The sequence below is a fragment of the Thamnophis elegans genome, chromosome 5, assembly GCF_009769535.1.
Source record: "Thamnophis elegans isolate rThaEle1 chromosome 5, rThaEle1.pri, whole genome shotgun sequence".
NCBI lineage: Eukaryota > Metazoa > Chordata > Lepidosauria > Squamata > Colubridae > Thamnophis > Thamnophis elegans.
Window position 1 is genome coordinate 86,227,361 of NC_045545.1, and position 22,684 is coordinate 86,250,044.

The 22,684-nt window shown below is 44.9% G+C and overlaps 1 protein-coding gene across 1 annotated transcript; it reads right to left on the reverse strand.

The window, feature by feature from the left end:
* Positions 1 to 1,213: 1,213 nt before the first annotated feature.
* Positions 1,214 to 13,687, reverse strand: LOC116509773 (cathepsin Z-like). Its single transcript, XM_032219078.1, has 6 exons — positions 13,246 to 13,687; positions 9,727 to 9,890; positions 6,321 to 6,500; positions 4,234 to 4,384; positions 2,458 to 2,620; positions 1,214 to 1,526 (listed from the first exon to the last, which is right to left on the reverse strand). The coding sequence occupies exons 1-6, from the start codon at positions 13,407 to 13,409 to the stop codon at positions 1,413 to 1,415; spliced, it is 936 nt and encodes a 311-aa protein (XP_032074969.1). The 5' UTR covers positions 13,410 to 13,687; the 3' UTR covers positions 1,214 to 1,412.
* Positions 13,688 to 22,684: the final 8,997 nt, after the last annotated feature.

A 22,684-nucleotide genomic window follows, 5' to 3' on the forward strand; every position in this document is an offset into this window, starting at 1 on the left:
GAATTCTGGGAGTTGAAATCCACACATCTTAAAGTTGCCAAGGTTGAGAAATAGTGCTCTAATGTTAACTTCAATTTACAGCAGCGCTCCTAAATACAACTCAATTTCTCAATTCTGTTAGAAAACTCAGCGGCTTGCAGGGACGTTTTAAAACAGGGCACGAGTTCAGCTGACCTGGAGAGAAGCGGAGATCTGTTCTAGCCTTTCTTGGAGGCCCAGACACAGAGCGCTAAGCTCTCTCCCGCCTTGTCAGATGTCAATGGGCAGCAGAGCCTCCACCAGGCGAGCAACGGGTGCAGGCCCTTCAGCAGCTCCAGCCCGCCTGACAGCCCCAGGAATATTTGGCTTACTTCCTATCAATCCAGGCAGCAGAAGAGAGTTAAAAAAGTGGAAATTGATCTCCAATTTAGTCTAGTAATATTAATTAGTCAAGGAGCTAACGATGACACTGTCCTCTTTTCGAACTGGACTGAGTCAAAAAGCTGGGTAAGGCTAACAACAAGGCCGTGGCTTAACTAATTTTAATCAGACTCAGTCCAATCCGAAGGAGGACAATGTCAACCCATGCTATCTCTACCTCTATTGAGAACTAATATAAAGATAGTTGCTAGAAAGGTGTGGGCTAACCCTAATTATGGGCATGTAATAAGAAAGAGAGAGAAAGCATCCATTAAGAGAAAGACAATATAAATCCCACCCTTTTGGCTCCACTTTTTAATTTGCCAACTCCATCCCCTAAATTTTAGAGGCATCAATTTAAAGGTGATTCAACTGTTTGGAGTTTATAAAACACTCGACCCAGAATCAAATGTAATCTCATTTTGCCAAAGCATAGATGACAGCTCATAAATACTTTCAAGAAGAAAGCAAATTTTCTGGCATTTATTTTCTGTGCTCCCAATGAACAGAGGTCCATTTGGCAGTGGATATTGGTAGCCTAGCAGTTAAGATGCTAGGCTTGTCAATCAGAAGGTTGGCAGTTCAAGACCTAAGCACTGCATGATGGGATGAGCTTCCGTTATTTGGTCCAACTCCTACCCTCCTAGCAGTTCGAAAGCATGGAAATGCGAGTAGATAAATAGGTACCACTTCAGTGGAAAAGTAATACCACTCTGTGTGCGTTGGTGTATAAACATTCTGGCCACATGACCACAGAAAATGTCTCTGGATAACACTGGTACCCACAGCGGAAACAGAGACAAGCACTTCTTCCTAGAGTCCGACACAACTGGACGGGAGAAGCCTTTATCTTTATTTATCAATGAAAAGAAAACTTGAATTGTGGTGATATTCCATCAGCAAATGCTACTCAATAGCACTGCTTCTTTCTTAAGAAGAGCTCATTTTGCAGGATAGTTTCTTTTATATCAAAGTCTCCAAAAGCACCAGTCAAAGAAAGTGCAGAGGCAAATTCAAAGGAGTATTGGGTCTCCATAAGCACACTCTTCTTCCAAAGCCAAGTTGTAATATTTTCCTTTTCCATCTTTGTATCCGCTGGTCACAATCCGAAACCAGCCACGTTCTCCCTGAAAGACATAAAGTTGCACATATTCATGTAAGAACATTAAGTTCTTATGCTAAGGTAGCACCCCAAAAATATTTCAAATCACGAGCTGTGTGTAAGATAAAATAGAGCAATAGCAATAGCATTTAGGCTTATACACCGCTTTACAGTGCTTTCACAGCCCTCTCTAAGTGGTTTAGAGAGTCAGCATATTGCCCTCAATAATCTGGGTCCTCATTTTACCCACCTGGGAAGGATGGAAGACTGAGTCAACCTGGTGAGATTTGAACTGCCAAATTGCAAGCAGCCAGCAGTCAGTAGAAGTAGCCTGCAATACTGCACTCTAACCACTGCACCACTGAGCAGTTGGGTACAAGATATAAAATGACGTCTAATCAAGAAGTAATTTTTCCTAAACCACAATAATGAAATAACATGACTTACAACCACAATTGGGACCAGAATTTCCATTGTTAAGTGAGTCACTCTGATTCTACAACCTTTTTGCCATAAATCTATTACGATAAGCCAGTCACTGCAGTTGTTAAGTGAATCATGCAGTCATTAAGGGAATCCAGTTTCTCCTATTGACCCTGCTTGTCAGAAGTTAACTGGAAAGGTCACATGATCACATGAACTGGAACCATTGTAAATAAATGCTGGTTGCCAAGCACCTAAATGTCCGTCACACAACCATGGGGGATGTTGTGATGGCCACACGTGTGAAAATTGTTCATAATTTTAGTGCCATTGTAACTTTGAATGGTCACCAAATGTATAGTTGTAAATCGAGGACTATCTATAAAGAGTTAACTAAACCCTACCCCTACATAACGTTGGTACGTTTCACAACTGGAATGCTCGTAGCCTGCCATACCAAGCAGGGAACTTTATCCACCCAGCTAAATCCTTAAAAAGTAATAATACAGATGGATGTGTCATGTCTTCCTTACCCAGGGGTCTCCCCAAGAGTTCCGGACAATCCAATACTCTGTTCCATTTTCTATCCCCCAACCAGCAACAGAGACGATGTGGTTTATTATAGGCAAGATCCTGAATTCTTCATACAGGCCTCCAGTGTATGCATCCAGTTTAGAAGTGGCCATGATCCCACAACTCCATAAAAACAAAAGACAAAAATGAAACCTTCAGGATGAAAACTACCGAAACAAACAGCTTTAGACCTCATCATGAAGACCAAGAACACTCTCCAGCCACAAAGCCTGATTTGGGTCAGATTTAGTGAGAGCCGGTGTAGTGCAGCAACTAAGGCTGGGACGGCGAACCTGTGGCACGCAGAGCCCTCTCTGCAGGCACGCGAGCCGTCACTCCAGCTCAGCATGTGCGCACGCCAGCTGGTTTTGGGGTCTCTGCCATGCATTCATGAGGAGCAAGGTGCATGCGGGAGATGCATGCACATGCGTGGGGGAGTCACATGCACATACATGGGGCGTGGGGTGCATGGGGGCATGGCACACACACATGCACGGGGAGGGGCGCATGCAGGGGTTTGCACGTGCATGCCTGAAGCACCCACATGGTGGTCGCACAGGCGTTCATGGGGGGGGTGTCAAGCGTGGGGGTCGTGCGTGCATTATGGGTGTGCACACGTATGCTGTCGTATGCGCATGCATGTACTTTTGGCACACAGCGATGAAAAGATTAGGCATTGCTGAATTAAGGTATCAGACTGACTAAGTCCATCCTTAGCCATGGGAACTTTAGATTCTGGATCTTTGCAAGAAGGGGGGGAAAAGCTGGGTTTGTCACTGGAGAACAATATGGACCTCTCCTTACAGTTTTCTTGACAACAACATAGAAAAGGTTTCTTCTACAGTAGTTTTATTCTTTCCAACTTGTTGGGATATTTGAAAGAAAATACATAAAAAGATTCCCCCTATTAGCAGGATATCACTTGAAAAACTGACCAAAACAGGACCATATTCAGTGTGACTCATCTTAGGCAGAAAGCCATCTGGGTGACTTTGGGCCAGCCCCTCTCTCTCAGCCCCAGGGAGCAGGCAATGGCAAACCCCTTCTGAAATCTTGCCAAGAAAACTGTAGGGACTAATCCAGGCAGTCTCCAGCAATCAACACTTATCCAAAGGCATCCTACACAAAAAAGTATAACAGATCAACTGAAATAATCAATTACGCGCACGCTTCTGCAATATTACTAGTGGTGGGCTTCAAAACTTTTTCGAACCTACACTATGGGTGTGGCCTCCTTTGTGGGAGTGGCTTGCCGGCCATGTGACCTGAGGGTAGGAGTGGCTTGCCAGCCATGTGTTTTCTTTCTCTCTCTCTTTCCTTCCTTTTGTCTCTCTATCCCTTTTCCCTTTTTTCCCTTTTTTTCTTTCATCTCTCTCTCACTTTTTCTTTCTTTTTTCTTTTTTTCTTTCTTTCTTTCTCTCTGTCTCTTTCTCTCTCTGTGTGTGTGTATGTGTGTGTGTGTGTGTGTGTGAAGTGGTGGGTTTTGAAATTTTTTGGAACCTCTTCTGTAGGTGTGGCCTGCTTTCTGGTGGAACCTCTTCTAACCGGTTCGGTAGATTTGACGAACTGGTTTTCTACAGAACTGGTGCGAACGGGTAGGAACCCACCTCTGAATATTACCTAGACCATTGTTTTTCAACCTTGAACTTTAAGATGTGTGGAGTTCAACTCCCGGAATTCCTCAGCCATCTTATCTTAAACTTGTCAAGGCGTGAGAAACGCTTTCATTGCGTTACCTGATGGGTCCATTTGCATAGATTTCCGCCTTCATTTTCTCTCGGCCGCTGAGAGTTCCATAATCTCCCACTTTCCAGAGGGTGTAATTTTTTATCACGTGGCATTCCCCAAAGGTGGTACACGTTCCACATTGGTTAAATTTCTTGCACTCTATGAAAACCAAAAAGAACTTTCGCACCAGAAAATTGCCTCCCCCCCGCCCTGAAAGATGAGAACAATGAAATGCTGTCCTGCTTGTTGTATCTCAGGTAGTGATTTTTCATCCAGGAATCACCACCTACTTGGCTTCAAAAGGAATCAACCCTTCCACATTTAAAGTGGCAAATATAAATATAGCAAATAGATAGTTTCATGTAAAAAGCTTAAAACCTGATGAGGGTCAGTTTGGTGCAGAGATCAAGGCATTAGACTAGAAACCAGCCAGATTAATATTGATGGATTATATGGATTTTCTTTCTCTCTCTCTTTCCTTCCTTTTGTCTCTCTATCTCTAATTATATATATATAATTATATATATGAGATAGATAGATAGATAGATAGATAGATAGATAGATAGATAGATAGATAGATAGATAGATACATACATACATACATACATACATACATACATACTGTATTTTTGGAGTATAAGATGCTCCAGACTATAAGACGCACATATCTTTTTTGAAGAGGAAAACAAGAAAAAAAATTCTGCCTCTGCCTACCAGCATCTATCAATATTCATCTGGCTAGCATCCTTACAGCAAATAGCAAACAGCCTGGTCAGCTTCAACATGTTATCGCAGCCTGATTTAGCATGAATAGCTGATTGACTGATTTTAGACCCGTTCCAGGCTGCAGGATTCGCCACAGCACATCATTGCCAATCACCGCCTCCGTGCGTTGCATTTTTTGCCTCCAGGTTTCGCATTTTCAGCCGGTTCTAGGGAGCGATCATCCCCACCACCTGGAACCAGCCAAAAATGAGATGCCCGGAGGCCAAAAATGTGATGCGTGGAGGCCGAAAATGTGATGCATGGAGGTAGCAATCGGCGGCGATGTGGTATGGCGATCCCTGCAGCCTGGAACAGGTCTAAAATGGAGCATTGAGAGGCCAAAAACATGACATGCAGAGGGCAAAAATGGCCAAAGGGGCTGGCAGGTAGGCAGGGAATTGGCAAAATTCGATGTATAAGATGCACCACAATTTTCACCCACTTTTAGGGGGAGCGGGGAATGCGTCCTGTGCTTCAAAACATACGGTATTTATCTTTTAATGACCCTTTAATGCCCTTTATTTTGTGTGGAGTCAGGGTGACCAAATTGAGCTGAAGGTTTCCTGGCCAGATGCCCTTCCTGACACCTATGTGGAGTTCACAGCAGATATTTTTTTTCTTTAAACATATATTTCAATATATAGGCTATGAGAGCCTATCTGAAGAAAACAAGAAAATATAATCTTCTTAAACACCCTATGGAAATGGTCTCTATATATCTTCACCAGATGTTTTTGACTCCCAAGATGTCCTAGGCTGCAAATTTGTGTAAAATTTCTAATCGTTTTCCTGAGTCCTTTTTTTTGTCTTAGATGTATATCCTGTTTTGTGCATCCCAAGGCACCAGGCATACCCAATACTCCTACCTCCTATATTCCCAACAACAGCCACCCCATTAGATGGGTTGGGCTGAGAGTGACTGGCCTAAAGTCACCCAGTTACTTCCAGGCCTAAGGAAAGTCTAGCACTCAGGGTGTCCTGGTTTCAACTCTAGCACCTTAATCTCTACATCAAACTGGTGGGAGAAAGCTATTCCACAGATACTTTCAAGAGTGGCATGACTCAGAAAGCTTGGTATCTATGATAGATCTAAAAACGTGGAGACCTTTGGTATCATATAAGCCTCCCCTGTTCTTTCTAACCACCTTACAAAGGAAGGCTACATCAGAGCTGCTATGGCTGGGATGGAGATGAGGGCCCCCTGGAGCCGATTCATATCTGCAAAACTTCACATGAACACATGGAAATCCAAGGATGGAGATGCAGAGGTGAACATATGTTCAAGTTGCAGCAGGAAAGAGTTAAGATCAAGGCTGTCCCATTCTCTCACTTTGGTCTTTTGCCTGGTAGTTGTTGCAGGTCTCATCAGGGATGCCATGCTGGTGAGCATACGCCCATACGCCCATGTGGTCTCCACCATGACAGCTCCCTGCCTGGGCGCAATCAATGACATTCTGAACTGAGAGGTAAGCAGAAGGCCAGGCGCCTTTCTTCTTGATGTTGATACGATCTGAGAAGAAAGAAGCAGATGTTTGGTGTACGGCATGAGTTGGGGTCTTCAGCATTCTGGACTTTGTGGGGTTCTTTCTTCTGGGGAAAAAGGGAGCAGCCAGCCTTTGGGGGATAAGGGACCCATTTTGACTTTGAAACTACCGTATTTTTCAGAGTATACGACGCACCAAGATTTTGAAGAGGAAATTTTTTTAAAAAAGTTTTTGCACTCTGCAAACTCCCCCAAAGCGGCCCATTTTTCACAAAAATGGGCCCATTTTTTTAAAAAAGGGCATGAATAGCCTTTAGGAGACTTGTAGAGTACTCCTGCCCTCTCCCCCAAAAATGAGCAAAAAATGGCCCGTTTTTCGCAAAAAATGGCCCTGTTTTTTGTTTAAAAAGGGCATGGATAGCCTTTAGGAAGCTTATAGAATGCTGCTGGGGGCTGGGGGGGCAAAAATGGACTGGTTTTTTTGCTCATTTCTGCCCTCCCCAGTCCCAGGAGCTCTCTGAAAGCCTTCTAAAAGCTATGCACAGCCATTTTGGTGAAGGGGGTGGAGTTTCGGAAAGCAAAAACTGCTGTATTCAGTGTATAAGACGCACCCAGATTTTCAGCCTCTTTTTTGAGGGGAAAAGGTGCGTCTTATACTCCGAAAAATACAGTATGTCCAGGTGAGTTTACAAGATAATCATCCCAGTGACATCCTCCCCTGGGGTACTTTTACTTTCTAAGAACATTGTTGGGGCCTTTGTGGGACCATTCCCATGATGGCAGGCCTAGGAAGGGACCAAATATTCACCTGCCTGATTGAAGCCCCCCCACCCTTTATTTTCATTTTTTTATAGGAGGTAGGGCTTCAATCACACACCTGCAACCAAATTAGTCAATCTTGCGGCCCACGGGCCCGATGCATCACATGCTGGCCATGGCCACCTCCATTTTAGCGAAGGGGGAAAAAGTCACGATAAGTCACATGACGACAATGTGATGGCGTGAGTATGACACCCCTGCTCTAATTAGCAGTTGTCTGCAAGGAATATAAATCCTTCCATTCCCCACTATCCTGTCAGAGCCGAAGAAGCTTCTCGGATGAGAAGTGAAACGTCTTCAAAAGAAAAAAAACAAGAAAGTCCAGTTGCCTCCGGAAAAAGCACCTTTGGGACAACCATGACCTGGATGACTGAGAATGTCACTGATGGCCGCTTGTCAATTGGCATGAGTTACAACCATAATTCCAGTCTCGATTATGACTTAAGTCTTAAGTTGAGGACTACTTGTATCTTGAGCACCCTTTCCCCATTCTGGGCTAGGGGACGACAGATGTACAGTGTTCACTTTGCACAATTTCACAGCAACAGACTTGCTCCGAATTCTTGGAGCCCAGTCATTGGGAGGGCACCCTAGTGGAGGAAAGTTGCTTTGCAATAGACCAATTTTTCTTTATCACGGAATTTAAAACATCTTGGAAAACAAGGGGAACCCTGTGGGACAAGGAACTGTTTGTGGTTATCATGGGAGCTGGCCATAGACCAGGGGTGGGTTCCTGCCAGTTCCAACCTCTTCTATAGAAGAGGTTACACAAATCTACAGTGCCGTTTAGAACCGGTTCCAGCTCCCTCCCCCCTGCCCGTCATCAAGATGAAGAGCAAGAAGATGAATTCTGGGAGTTGAAGTCCACAAGTCTTAAAGCTGTCAAGTTTGAACACCCCTGGGTTTTTTTTCTAAAGGGTTAGGGGTGCAAGAGTCTTGTAATTTGACAGCTTTAAGACTTGCATGCTTCAAAAGCCAGAGTTTCTGAGCCAACATTTTGGTTGCTGCTAAGCAAGAGCATTGTTAAGTGAGTTTCACCACATTTTACAAGTTGGCCATGGCCACCCAGTCACATGACTGTCAAGCACTCCAACTCGGTCACATGGCAAGCAAGCCACTCCCACAAAGCAGGCCACACCTACAGAAGAGGTTCTAAAAAAATTTGAAACCCACCACTGCCATAGACCCAATGCTGCATATAGCACTTAGCCTTATATACCGCTTTACAGTGCTTTGCAGCTCTCTCTAAGCAGTTTACAGAGTAAGCCTATTACCCCCACCAATTTTGGCTCCTCATTTTACAGTACCTACCTCGGAAGGATGGAAGGATGAGTCAACCTTGAGCCTGGTGGGATTTGAACTGCCAAATTGCAGGCAGCCAGCAGTCAGCAGAAGTAGCCTGCAGTACTACACTCTAGCCACTGCGCCACCGAGGCTCATATCTCTGTTCCTACTCTTTAACAGGCACTGATAAATCCCATCCCAGATTACATCCATTACCTTTGAATCGAACAGAATTCAGCTTTTCAGACTAGGCTTGGGGAAAAGTTATAGAAACGGGAGAACTGGTAGAAATTGGAGGCGGCTTAATGGAACAGAAAGATGTAGGAGAAGGAATGGCAGAAAAGGGAGTGGAAAGAGGAATCAGTTTAGAATCTCTAAAAGGTAAAGGTTGCCCTCGCACATATGTGCTAGTCGTTCCCAACTCTAGGGGATGGTGCTCATCTCTGTTTCAAAGCCGAAGAGCCAGCACTGTCGGAAGACATCTCTGTGGTCATGTGGCCTAAATGCCAAAGGCGCATGGAATGCTGTTACCTTCCCACCAAAGGTGGTTCCTATTTTTCTACTTGCATTTTTTACATGCTTTCGAACTGCTAGGTTGGCAGAAGCTGGGACAAGTAACAGGAGCTTACTCCGTTACTCAGCACTAGGGATTCGAATCGCCAAACTGCCAACCTTTCTGATCGACAAGCTCAGCGTCTTAGCCACTGAGCCCCCACATCTCTATTAGAATCTCTACATAATCATAAACAGACTAAGTCCAACCTCTCTTCAACTTCGTTGACCTTTATCTTACACCAACACAGTGCTATTAGTTGAGTAGATTCTTGTGCATAAGCATGTTGAGTAATAAATTACTTTAATTGGAACTTCACGTGTGGTTTTGATCTTTGAAAACCCAGACGAAAGTCAACCTGGGAGCCAACCCATAGAGCAGTGGTTCCCAAAGTTAGCAACTTTAAGACTTGTGGACTTCAACTCCCAGAATTGAAGTCCACAAGTCTTAAAGTTGCCAACTTTGGGAACCACTGCCATAGAGAAAAGCATTATTGACTAAGGTTAAACTATAATAGACAGCAAGGGAGCCTCCATATTCAGGCACAGTGCATCTTTTTAAAGGAGAAGACAAGGAGAGCATAGAACAACCACCTACCTGCCAGAGCACTGGTGCTGCCATAAGCCCAGCATGATCCACAGTATTGGGGAATGTGCTGGTTTCGAGTGGCACTCGCATAATTGACTCCATCTCTATTTCTCCAGTCCCAACTCTTGGGCAGATTTGAGACATCCAAATATTCATGAGGACGAGGGTAGGTTCTGGTAAGAGGAAAGATGAGAATGTCAAAAGGGAGAACCTACTAATACTTTTTTTTCAAAGGGGTGGTGGTGGTGGCAAAGAGGAATAACGCATTCTAGCGTTGCTGGAAGATTTTACTCATTTTTTCCATTTAGCTGACAGTTGTGTCTAAGCTTCTCGTGATTCTATTGTCCTCCAGACATGCAAACTAATAACCAAAAGTTACAATATGTATGGGGAAGTTACTCAAAAGAGAAAAGTATCAAAGACCAAGAGGTGACACAAACAAAAACTGTGTGTTTTGTGAAAAATCAAAAAGGAAACGATGTGAGTCAAAGAGGGCCAACAGGCACATACAGGAAAACTCTGGTCACCCCGTGTACTATCAATAATGAAATTACACTTTATCATCAGCATCATCTTATGATTGCATCTATGTCAGTGGTGATGGTGAGGACACCTCAACCTTCAGGCACAGGGTAAACAAGTCTTTTTTCGACCTTTCGGAAGCCAGAATCTTTTGGCATCAACCAGGATCTTTACGAGGACCAGGTGTGATAAGTGATCTAAATGATAATGTTGATAGCCAGATTGTGGCCAGCTTCTTCTGAGAACTTCAGCATAAGGTCCAGGATCTCCCCAATGTTTATGCTCTAAGAAAATGCTTCTGGTTCTTCCCTGTGATCCCACCAGCTGGAAGCAGCCCCATAGAACTTGTCTGTAGGGCACTTTGATTTAACAAGATCAGGCAGGCTATTTAATCTTGGTGAAAGAGAAGATTCCCTGGTTGTTCAAGAAAGCAAACAAATGGATCATAAAGGTAAAGGTTCCCTTTGCACATATGTGCTGGTCGTTCCCGACTCTAGGGGACGGTGCTCATTTCTGTTTCAAAGCCAAAGAGCCAGTGCTGTCCAAAGACATCTCCATGGTCATGTGGCCGGCAGGACTAAATGCCGAAGGCGCACAGAACACTGTTACTTTCCCAGCAAAAGTGGTCCCTATTTTTTTACTTGCATTTTTACATGCTTTCGAACTGCTAGATTGGCAAAACCTGGGACAAGTAATGGGAGCTCACTCTGTTACGCGCCACTAGGGATTCGAACCGCCGAACTGCCGACCTTTCTGATCAACAACCTCAGTGTCTTAGCCACTGAGCCACTGCGTCAATGAGCCGTCATTTTTCAATGATGAAATCAATGATGAAAGGGGACAAATGTTAAGTACCATATTTGGGAACATGCATTATGTTGGATCCCTTGATATTTCACACATATCCTATAGAAGGACTCATTCTGATATGCTGAGACACACAAAATTAATTTATGAACCCAAGCCTAAACACCCACACTGTCCTCTGAATGTATTTAATGATGCTGATCATTAGGTGTGGACATCATATCTAAGGAACTAAATAACTAGTCTTCATTTGATCCTTCCCATCAGGGAAGCAGCAGGACAACAGAAGTAGCTGCATGGGAGAATTCCCATGAGGAAATTCCAGGACTCGGGGCTCTACTAACCACAGTTGGGGGCAACCACTAGGTCGTTAAAGGAAGTAGTCGCCAAGTGAAACCACAACTGTGCTTATGGTCTGACTTCCGCTTTCCTTTGGTGTACAGACCCTTGAAGGTGGCAAAATGTGAGGATTGGTTGCCAAATGACTTTTTCATCACTGCAAACAATCACAAAATGAGACAATAGCTAAACAAAGAATTTCTGAACTAGGAAGGTTATTTTTAAGGCATCTTGCAAGAACAGAATGGGGAAGTGTTTCTAAGGTGCCACAAAAACCATATAGTCCTGCGTAAGTAGTCCAGTATTTTTAGTCTTCTTATTTTGCTTTATTTTTAACCAGCCTCATTTACAAATCTCCTCTTCCTCGGTGTATTTTCCCCATCCCCAGCAGCCTTTAATGTTTTCCAGGGTCATGTAGCACCAATGTCCTTCAAGAAGCCTCCTTGGCTCCTCTTGAGTAAAAATTCAGCAATAGCAATAGCAATAGCAGTAGCAGTAGACTTATATACCGCTTCATAGGCCTTTCAGGTCTCTCTAAGCGGTTTACAGAGAGTCAGCATATTGCCCCCAACAAAAATCCGGGTCCTCATTTTACCCACCTCGGAAGGATGGAAGGCTGAGTCAACCCTGAGCCGGTGAGATTTGAACCGCTGACCTGCTGATCTAGCAGTAGCCTGCAGTGCTGCATTTAACCACTGCGCCACCTTGGCTCTTGGAAGCAGCCTTCCAAGGTTGGGGTTGAAATCCTAAATGCTGCTGGATTGATTGGACCCTGAAGGAGGAGACCAAATTCCACAACGCCTCTTGCTTTACTCTGCTTTACATTTAACCAGCCCAGCCAAACTGCTTTCAAATTTCTTCCACAGCTGCCATCCCCTTCTGCAGGTTTCTTAACTCACCTCTACTTACAAATAACCACGATTATTGGACCCAAAAGCTGAATTCACCACCCAAGTGGCTTGATTCGGGTTGCTGCGCTTGCACAAAACGAAGCACCGGGATGCAACCAATGGCAGAGTTCATCCAACATGTTAAACTCCTCCCCACCTACCTACCCCGCCCCCAGGCAACCAAGCTTAGCGTCATGTGTGAATGCATCATTTAACCAGGTTAAGGAGGGGATTACATGGGATCCCCTTGGAGATCTCAATCTCAGCTCCATCATTTGTAAGGGGGGGGGGTGCATAAGTGCACCAGCGTGCCTACCATGCCTGTTCTACTATCCCCATTTACTTGTACTCATTTCCTTTGTTCATGTCCATGTTTATACTGTACTTATACCTGTTATCTTGTACATGTTTGACAAACCAAATAAATAATAAAATAAAATAAATAATATAATAAAATAATATAATAAAGTAATATAATAAAATAATATAATAAAATAAATAAAATAAATAAAATAAATAAAATAATAAATAAAATAAATAAAATAAATAATAAAATAAAAAATAAAAAATAAATAAATAAATAAATAAAATAAAAATAAGCAAAGCAAAACAAAACAAAACAAAATTGCAGCCGAAAACTGGGGGAAATAGCGAGATGCCTATACGGTCAGCCCGGGAGCGGCAGTGCCTTCGGGCACGGGTGGTTCCTCCGGGACCAGAGAGGCTACCTCTTAATCCAAACCGTCCAGCATCCTCCCTGTAGGAGAGGGCTACTCCTCCTCTCCGCGCGCCCCGTCCCATTTGCGCCCTTTTGCCCGAATCGACCAGAACCGAGTGCCCGGACACCGCCGCGTTCCCGGCACCGGCTGCATCCCGGGGATGCCCACAGCTGCAGCGTCCGCGGCATCGCGCTATTGCAAAAGAGAGCTAACCGGGCTGGAGCGACGGGTTAGCGACTGGGCTGCCTTACCGGAGGCCGGCGAGCTTGCGCGGCAAAGGCTTATGACAGCTCTGCCCTTCCTGGAAGTGGAGAGCAGCGGCGGCGGCGGCAGGGAGAGAAACGCAAGCGCCCAGCAGCAGCAGCAGCCGCTGGGCGAGGGCCGGCGGCAGGCAAGGTGTCGGCATGGTCGGCATGGTGGCCTCTGGCGATGCTTCGGCCCAGCTGATTTCCCACAGCCGCCCGCTGCTTATAAGGGAAGACCGGGGACCGGGCGGGGATGACAGTAGCCGCACGCACGCAAGCAAGCAGGCATCAGCTCACCCACGCGCGACTTCTCGCCGGATTTCCCCCCCACGCGCGGCTCACTTGCACCGCGGAAAAGCAGAGCCTCGGGAAGGGATCCCGGCGTCCCCGGCTTGCACTTATCGTGGCCCGGTCCCCGGTGGGGAGGGATCTGTGCCGTTCCAGAAAAGACCTTGGGGAGGATTAAATATAGAAAACGTGTGTGTGTGTGTGTGTGTGTGTGTGTATGTGTGTGTGTGTATGTGTGTGTGTGTATGTATGTATGTATGTATGTATGTATGTATATGTGTATGTGCATATATATGTATATATAATACATCTGCCTAAGATGCAATACAGCACAGGTTCCAATCCCAGTAAGGGTATGGCTAGCTGATGAGAGCTAAATAGCTTGAAATAGATCTACACTAGTCTCCCTTTATTTATCAGCACAAATACAACACACACACACACACACACACACACACACATATGTATATGTATATATATGTATGTGTACATGTACATATATACATGTATACACCCACATACAAATTATACATTTATATTGTGTGTGAACAGAGTTGGTTCTAGGTATTATTCATATTAATCCAATACACGGTGACAATATTAGTATCACATTTCTCAAATTTAAGTAATCCTGATTATATTGTTTAAACATTTATATTAAAAAAAGCCCAACTCTTCTTTTATCATTACCTTCATCTATATCTTTCTTGTTGTATCTAAACATTTCTCTATGATATATGAACAAATTTAACTAAGTTTCTTTTATATTGATCCAGATTATGCTACCTTTGTTAATAATCGCTATCACATTTATCAAGTTTATATCAGCCTCATTATATTATTTATACATCTCCTCTTTAGTACTTCAATTCTTATCCATTAATATAGAAAATGGTTAATAGAGTTAAACAATCTAAGAAGAGGATGTAAAGTATCACATTTTTAATGTATTGGTATTAAACTAAGAATAGATTAAGTAATAGATTAAATAATGAATATGATTGTAAATTTTAACTGTTATTACAGAATCATTTGTACCCAGATGACACACTGCTTAATGGAAGATGGATTATTTGTGCTAAAATAAAATTTAAAAAATTCAGAAGAGCGCTTGGGGAGGCTCAGCTGGGCGCCTGCTGATCTAGAAGATCAGAGAAATGGTTGGGGAAAGGGGATCTGTTGGCTCTTTAGGAAAGAACAGAAAATAACCCAAACAGGATCAGGACCGAGCTTCTCTGCCTCAGCATGATTGCTGTGAGCTGAGGGTTCCCCAACCGTTTTCCTGTAGGTGATCCCCAGATGTAGACAAGAAGACGCCTAGTTGCCTCTTTCCCCTGATTCTGCCCAGCAGTTGATCTTTCAGGAGATATTTATTGCCTGGATCTTTGGAGGAACACGAGAACCTTCAAAATCCTTAGTAGGTGGTTCTCGACTTACAACAGTTCATTTAGTGACTGTTCAAAGTTACAACTGCAGTGAAAAAATGTGATTTGGGATTATTTTTCACTCTTATGACCTTTGCGGCATCCCCATAGTCTTGTGATGAAAATTCAGACAGCTGGCAACTGGCTCACATTTATAACAGTTCCAATATCCCGGGCAGTGGTGGGATTCAACATTTTTTACTATTGGTTCTGTGGGCGTGGCTTGGTGGGCATGGCCGTGGCTTGGTGGGCGTGGCAGGGGAAGGTTACTGCGAAATCCCCATTCCCTCCCGATCAGTTAGGACTTGGGAGGCAGAGAATAGATGGGGGCAGGGCCAGTCAGAGGTGGAATTTGCCAGTTCTCCCAACTACACAAAATTTCTGCTACCGGTTCTCCAGAACTGGTCAGAACCTGCTGAATACCACCTCTGAGTCAGAGCCACGCCAGTTATCAGCTGCCTTCAGAGTCAGACATCAGTGAGGCAGACGAACAGCTGGAGCCTGTTCCCAGTGTGCTCCTGTGCAGAGTTGCCAAATGAAGGGAACAGCTAAAGAACAGGGGTCGACTTGGGAGTACAGCCAGATGATGAATGGCCCCTCCCAGAGGAAAGAAAAGAGGCGCAAAAGGGTAGTGGAGTTTGCAGGAGACAATTAGTTAACTTAATTGGTTCGTGACTCTCTGAGACTCCTTGCCAAGTTTTTCAGATATTGGCCTGTCAGCTCTCCAAGCCAGAGAAGGTCTGTGACTGTAAATCCTCCCTCGAAAGACTTTGCTGGATGTGAATGAGCAGAATTCACAGTAAATTAACAAAAAGGGTTTTTGTCAGGACCAGGAGTTTGCTTCCTACTCTTGGCAAGCCTAGGTCAGGACACCTATTTAGTCCTCCATGTTTCCTGATGGTTGTTTGCCTGCAGAGTTTCATTACCCAACTAGATAACATCATCAGTATCTAGTTGGGTAATGAGATGTCTTCAAGTAAACAACAAAATGTAGGTAGGACCCAGGACTTCACAGTTCTACCCTGAGCTACACAGAAGCTTGTAGGATCTCCTTTGTAAGTTCCTCTGTGGTGCAAAAGAGATTAGCAGCATTGGGTTTCGTGGCAGAGACAGGACCTTGCTGCAAAGGGGGGAGGGAGGGAGGGGCTGGCTAGTAGGATATGTCTCTCCAGCCCCTAATTAGAATAACAGAGTTGGAAGGGACTTTGGAGGCTCAGCTGAAAGTGGAAGACTAGAGAGATACGGGGCTGGTCCAGGCGTTTGCCATGTGAGAGAAAGGATAAGAAGAACCTCCTCCTGATGTGCAAAATGATTGACAGGGGAATCTTCCGCATTGCTCACATGACACGGGCACAGTCTTTTCCAGCATGTACTGAGAACTAGAAACCTACGCAGGACAGATTGGAAGCCATAGACTGCTTTCCTCTTTCATCTCCTCCTCCTCCTCCTCCTCCTCACATTCAGGCATCAATCAAGTCCCTCTGGTTTTGGAATAACTTTTTGCACCAGAAATTCTCTTTGTTCTGCTTTTTGTGAAACTCCTTAGCCTCCAGCAGGTTGATCAAAGTGGAATGTAATTAATCCTGCCTTGGGGTGGGGGTGGGGGTGGGGGGAACCACTGGAAAAAACTACATTTTTTTTAAACCAATGGGCTTCCTGGAGTGAGAATCCTCTTCCAGCGCTAATGCTAACCTTTTGTTTAATGTTGCCACATTGTGAGTGGCTCTGGATGAATTTTGGGAACTTATTATTGAAGGGGATATCCTGATTAGCCTGAGCAATGCCATTACTTTGTAAGCAGTATTGGTTACCAGTTAGGATCTCCATCTATTCAGTGTGTGTGTGGGGGGGGGTGCAATTGCAGTATACAGCTGATTGGGCTAATATTTAAAGTAAAGCAGAGTTGAATAGGTCACTGCCTGGTGGTGCATTGTTAAGAATGCAGTGCTGCAGGCTACTTTTGCTGCCTGCTGGCTGCCTGCAATTTAGCAGTTCAAATCCCACCAGGCTCAAGGTTGACTCAGCCTTCCATCCTTCTGAGGTGGGTAAAATGAGGACCCAAATTGTTGGGGGCCATAGGCTGACTCTAAAGTGCTTAGAGAGATCTGTAAAGCAGTATAGAAGTCTAAGTGCTATTCAGAGGTGGTATTCTACCGATTTGGACCAGTTCGCTTGAACTGGTAGCAGAAATTGTGGGTGGCCCCATCCACCTGCCCCGGCTCTACGGCATCCCATTTAGCCATATTGTTTGGGCCAAAAGCGTAGGCGTGGAAGGCTTTGCGCATGTGTGGAGGTGGTGTGCCCACGCTCACATTTGAAAGACCAGTAGGGAAGGTAAGTGAATACCAGCCCTGGTGCCATTGCTATTTCCTTGATAGGAAAATTGAAAGAATGTCTTGAAAGAATTTTTCATATCACTGGCAAGAAAACTGTGTGAGCATGTTCATGTCAGGAGTTGACTGTGGTCTAAAGGAGACATTCTTCGTACACCATCATGTGAGCCATTGTCTGTCCACTGGAGGATGAAGGCCTCTTCTTTATGATTCCAACCCATACCACTCTGAGCTGTCTTTTGCCAATTGGGCCCACCATACTTGCTGATGTTGTCGATCCATCTTGTTTTAGGTCTTTTTCATGGATGCTTTTATCAAGTGGGATCCATTCTATCACTGCCTTAGTCCACCTGCCATCAGTTCTTCTTGCTATGTGATCAACCCATTTCCATTTCCATTCTTTTACTCTCTAGCAATAGCAATAGCAATAGCAATAGCAGTTAGACTTATATACCGCTTCATAGGGCTTTCAGCCCTCTCTAAGTGGTTTACAGAGTCAGCAACTTGCCCCCATAGTCTGGGTCCTCATTTCACCCACCTCGGAAGGATGGAAGGCTGAGTCAATCTTGAGCCGGTGAGATTTGAACCGCTGAACTGCAGATAGCAGTCAGCTGAAGTGGCCTGCAGTACTGCACTCTAACCACTGCGCCACCTCGGCTCTTAGTGTATTCAGTAGTAAACAGGGCTCCTTGGAGGTATGATTGTGAGAACATAACCTGAACTAATCTATTCTGTTATGAACTAGGAAATTTGGGCAAAAAACATCCACAAGGTCACACTGCTATTTCATGTTACATGTTACACCATCAAGGGTGGGTTTCTGACGGCATTATTGCCGGTTCAGCGCACAGTTTTTTTGCACTTGCACGCTTGCTTTGCGTGTGCGCGCACCAAATGTGCGCTCCCCACACATACGCATTTGTACCTAAAAAGGTCTGTGCATGCACAAAATGTTTTTAAAAGGGGGGGGGATTACATTTCTGCAATGAAAATTGTTCTGCGACTGCGCAGACCTGAAAATCAAGATGGCGCCACCGTAGGAGAACCAGTTCACGGACGTGGCAGGCCTAGGTCACTGCCAGTTCCAGCGACCCAGGCCACCAAGTTACTACCAATTCAGCCGAACTGGTCCAAATTGGTAAGAACCCACCTCTGTACACCATCTTATATTTTCTGTGCCTTCTGGTTGTATGTGTGATATTGCAATGCGAGTGAGAAAGGAGAGGGGTTTGCACTATTTCCTGTCTCTACTTTCCTCACCTGTGGACATCATCAATAGAAAAAGACAATGTTTCCTACTATTTGTAATTCCTTTGTTTGTAGGAGTTGTTACCAAATGACTCCCTTTTTCCTCCCAGGCCAGATGGCTTTTGAAAACAGAATTTAGCTTCGCGTTCTGGAAAGGGCAAGAAATTCTGAAAAAAAGAATAGTTCTAAATCTGCCACCCCCACCCCAAGATCTCTTCTGTTGAGCTAATTTTCGTCTTTTGACTTGGCCCCTCTGGTGCCAGTTGATAAGGCCAAGGGCAGTTCACTTGAGTTCCAGCTGTAGTGTGTTTCTGGATACAGCTGAAGAGCTGATTTGACTAAAATAGTCTTCTTTAAAAGGAATGTGTCATGTATGCAGTGGCTCCCTAATAAACAAGTTTAGAAAAAAAAATTAGGATGGGGGAGGGAGATGGGGAGAAAGACTGGGCTGGTTGTAGTAGAAGTGAAAGTTTTCCTTTTATTAAATATACAGTATATTAAATGAGCCGGGGGCAGTTTTGGTGCTAACCAATATAACAAACATTTTAATATTGCCATAACTGCTTGCCAGACACAAGAAGGACAATGTTTTAGAAGGTATGCAAAAAAATAGACCAACCCACTATGAACAGTTGATATGCAAGTTAGGAAGGAAAATATCTTTGACACCAGAAATCTCTCTCTCCCCCTCCCTCCCCCTCCCTCTCTCCTGCTCCCTCCCTCTCCCCCTCTCCCTTCCTCTCCCTCTCCCCACTCTCTCCCCCACTCTTCCTCCCCAACACTCTCCCCCTCCCTCTCCCCCTCCCTCCCCCTCCTTCCCTCTCCCTCCCTTCCCCTACCTCTCTCTCCCTCTCTCCTTCCCTCCCTCTCCTTCCCTCTCCCTCCCTCCCTTCCCCTCCCCCTCTCTCCCTCCTTCCCTCCCTCTCCCTTCCCCTCTTTCCCTCTCTCTCCCTCCCTTACATCCTCTCCCGCGCTCTCCTTCCTTCCCTCTCCTTCCCTCTCCCTCCCTTCCCCTTCCTCTCCCTTCCTCCTTCCTTCCCTCTCCCTCCCCCTCCTTCCCTCTCTCTCCTTCCTCTCCCTCCCTCCCCCTCCCTCGCTTTCCCTCTCTCCTTCCCTCCCTCTCCTTCCCTCTCCCTCCCTCCCTCCCTTCCCCTCCCTCTCTCTCCCCCCTTCCCTCCCTCTCTCTCCCCCTCCTTTCCTCTCCCTCCCTCTCCTTGAAGAAGTAGGAGTGGTGGTTTCTGGTTTTGGGAAAAGAGGGTTAAAAGTTATAGGGGGTGTTATGTGACACATCAAAATGGGCAGAATTTTGATGTACAAGTAATCCTCGACTTACAACAGTTCAAAGTTACAACAGCACTGAGAAAAAGTGACTTATGACCCTTTTTTCATGCCGTTGCAGTAACCCCATAGTCACGTGATCAAAATTCAGACGCTTGGCAACTGACTCATATTTATGACGGTTCCAGTATCCCGGGGTCATGTGATCACCTTTTGTGACCTTCTGACAAGCAAAATCAATGGGGAAGCCCGTTTCCCTTAACAGCCGTGTTACCAATGTAACAGCTGCAGTGATTCACTTCACCGCTGTGGCACGAAAGGTCATAAAATGGGGCAAAGTTCGCTTAACAAATGTTTCTCTTAGCACCAAAAATTTGGGCTCAGTTATGGTCGTACGTCAAGGACGACCTGCACGATCGTTTTGATTGTACCATGTACATCTATGCTGCCATTGATGATTACAGTAGAGCAGTGTTTCTCAACCTTAGCAACTTGAAGATGCCTGGACTTCAACTCCCAGAATTTCCCAGCCAGCGAATGCTGGCTGGGGAATTCTGGGAGTTGAAGTTCGGGCATCTTCAAGTTGCCAAGGTTGAGAAACACTGCAGTAGAGCATAGATGCAGCAATATAGACAGTCCTTGCTTAATGGTGGCTCAAAATTATGACAGCCTCGGAAAAAGTGACTTATGGCCTAGCCTCAAAGTTATGACCATCCTGATCATGTGATTGCGATTCAGGTGCTTGGCAAGCAGCTCACGTTTTATGACGGTTGCAGCCGCACAATTTGTGGCCTTCCCAGCCAACACCCAACAAGCAAAGTCAACGGAAGGAGCTGGATTCATATAAGGATCCTGTGATTCACTTAATGATCATGTGATTCAGTTAACAACCCCGGCAATACATTCAGAAATCAGTCATGGGATGAGGTGTTTAATGATCACATTGCTTAGGGACTGAAATTCCAGTCCCAGTGATAATCCTTATAAATTGAGGGTTGCCTGTCCAAAAGAAACAGATGACTGTCTTTTTTAGGCTCTGCACCAAATTGATCTGAAGAAGGTAGTTATGATTACCCAAATGGCATTACTGGAAATACTGAACCCCTGTCTTTCCAGTTTGAATATGATTGGACCTTTCATCATCAGACGGAGTATCATATCACACTGAGCAACTATTGATTAGAACAGTGGTTCCCAAACTTGGCAACTTTAAGACTTGTGGACTTCAACTCCCAGAATTCTCCAGCCAGCTCTGCTCAGCTCTGCTGGCTGGAGAATTCTGGGAGTTGAAGTCCACAAGTCTTAAAGTTGCCAAGTTTGGGAACCACTGGATTAGAACAAGAAGCAGAGGGCTGTTGCCTACACAGATTTTCCAACAAAGATCTGGGTGATTGTTATCAGGCGTGCAACGTAGATGAGATAGGAGAGCAGTTACAACATAGACAGTTTTTAAACTACAGCTCTCACCCAATGCAAGAGAACCAACTTCAGAACCTCAAATGTAACTCATTTGGGAGATACAATCAAGATCAAGGGAGGTACTAATACCACTCTATAAAGCCTTAGTAAGACCGCATCTAGAATAATGCACCCAGTTTTGACCACCACACTATAAAAATACGTTGAGACTTTAGAAAGAGTGCAGAGAAGAGCAACCAAGATGATTAGGAAACTAGTGGCTAAATCATAGGATGAACGGTTGCCGGAACCGGGCATGGCTAGTCTAGCAAAGAGAAGGACCAGGGGAGACATAATAGCAGCCTTCCAATATTTGAGCAGTTGTCACAGAGAGGAAGGGGTCAAGCCTCCTCTATTTTCCAAAGCACCTGAAGGCCAGAGAAGGAATCATGGATGGAAACTGAACAGGAAAGATTCAGTGGAAATAAGGAGAAATTTTCTGAGAGAGAGCAATCAACCAATGGAACATCTTTCCTTCAGAAGTTATGAGCCCTGGGCTCATAATTTCTATATTTGTCTTATCAGAATTTGTCCGGAGTTCCGGTGGCACAATTAAAAATGAATTTTGCAGTCCTTCCTCTAATGAAGCTATAGCCTACACAAATATGGTCCCACCCTGCAGCTGAGGAAGGATAACAGACTCGCAGCATCACTGCAGCCTTTGGCTCACACTGCTGGGATGCCTGGTGCTCACAGATAAATAGAGCTCTCCCTATCACAGGGGAACATGCTTTGCTATGGCTTCTCCGGGAACAGAATGCTTTTGTTTTGAGAATGATGTGGTCTCAGCAAAGGCACAGACTGTTATGGAGGCCATGAAAAAGAAGACAGAGATAAGCTATCAGGGGAAGACAAGGGAATACGTGGCAAAGACAAATTTTCTTCCTGGGGAAGGATTGCTTCAGGATTAGCCACAATCAAGGTGGCAGCCACTTGGGGAGTGGGCAAGCTGTCCTTTCATGGCAGGAATTTTGTGACAACCTCCAAGACACGTATCCAAAATTTCAAAGAAGTTCACAGTTCCCCTAATAAAGTTTGCCTCTATTTGATGCATACCCAAGAACAGAAGAAGAGAAAACTACAAGGATTCCCCAAATCTAAAAAATCATGGATTTGCCTACAAATCATTGGACAGCAAAAATGGGAAGAATTCCCAGGCACCTGAAGGCCAGACAAGGAATAATGGATGGAAGCTGAATAAGGAAAGATTTAACCAGAGGTGGGATCCTACCGGTTTGGCCGAACCAGTAGTGGTATGGCAGTCTGGGTCACTGGAACCAGCAGCGACCCAGGCCTGCCACCTCCTGAAACCAGTTCCCTGGTTACCACAGTCACCATCTTGTTTTTGAGTTCTGCATATGCGCAGAACAATTTTAGTTGAACTGCGCATCCTGCATGCGCACGAGCGAATTGGCA

Excerpts from the sequence above, each read along its gene's own strand:
- LOC116509773 (XM_032219078.1), bottom strand. The coding sequence starts at position 13,409 with ATGCCGACCATGCCGACACCTTGCCTGCCGCCGGCCCTCGCCCAGCGG. Across the intron at positions 6,501-9,726 it reads CAGCACCAGTGCTCTGGCAG|ATCGTATCAACATCAAGAAG; the intron begins GTAGGTGGTTGT and ends CTTTCTTCTCAG. Across the intron at positions 4,385-6,320 it reads CTACCAGGCAAAAGACCAAA|AGTGCAAGAAATTTAACCAA; the intron begins GTGAGAGAATGG and ends TGGTTTTCATAG.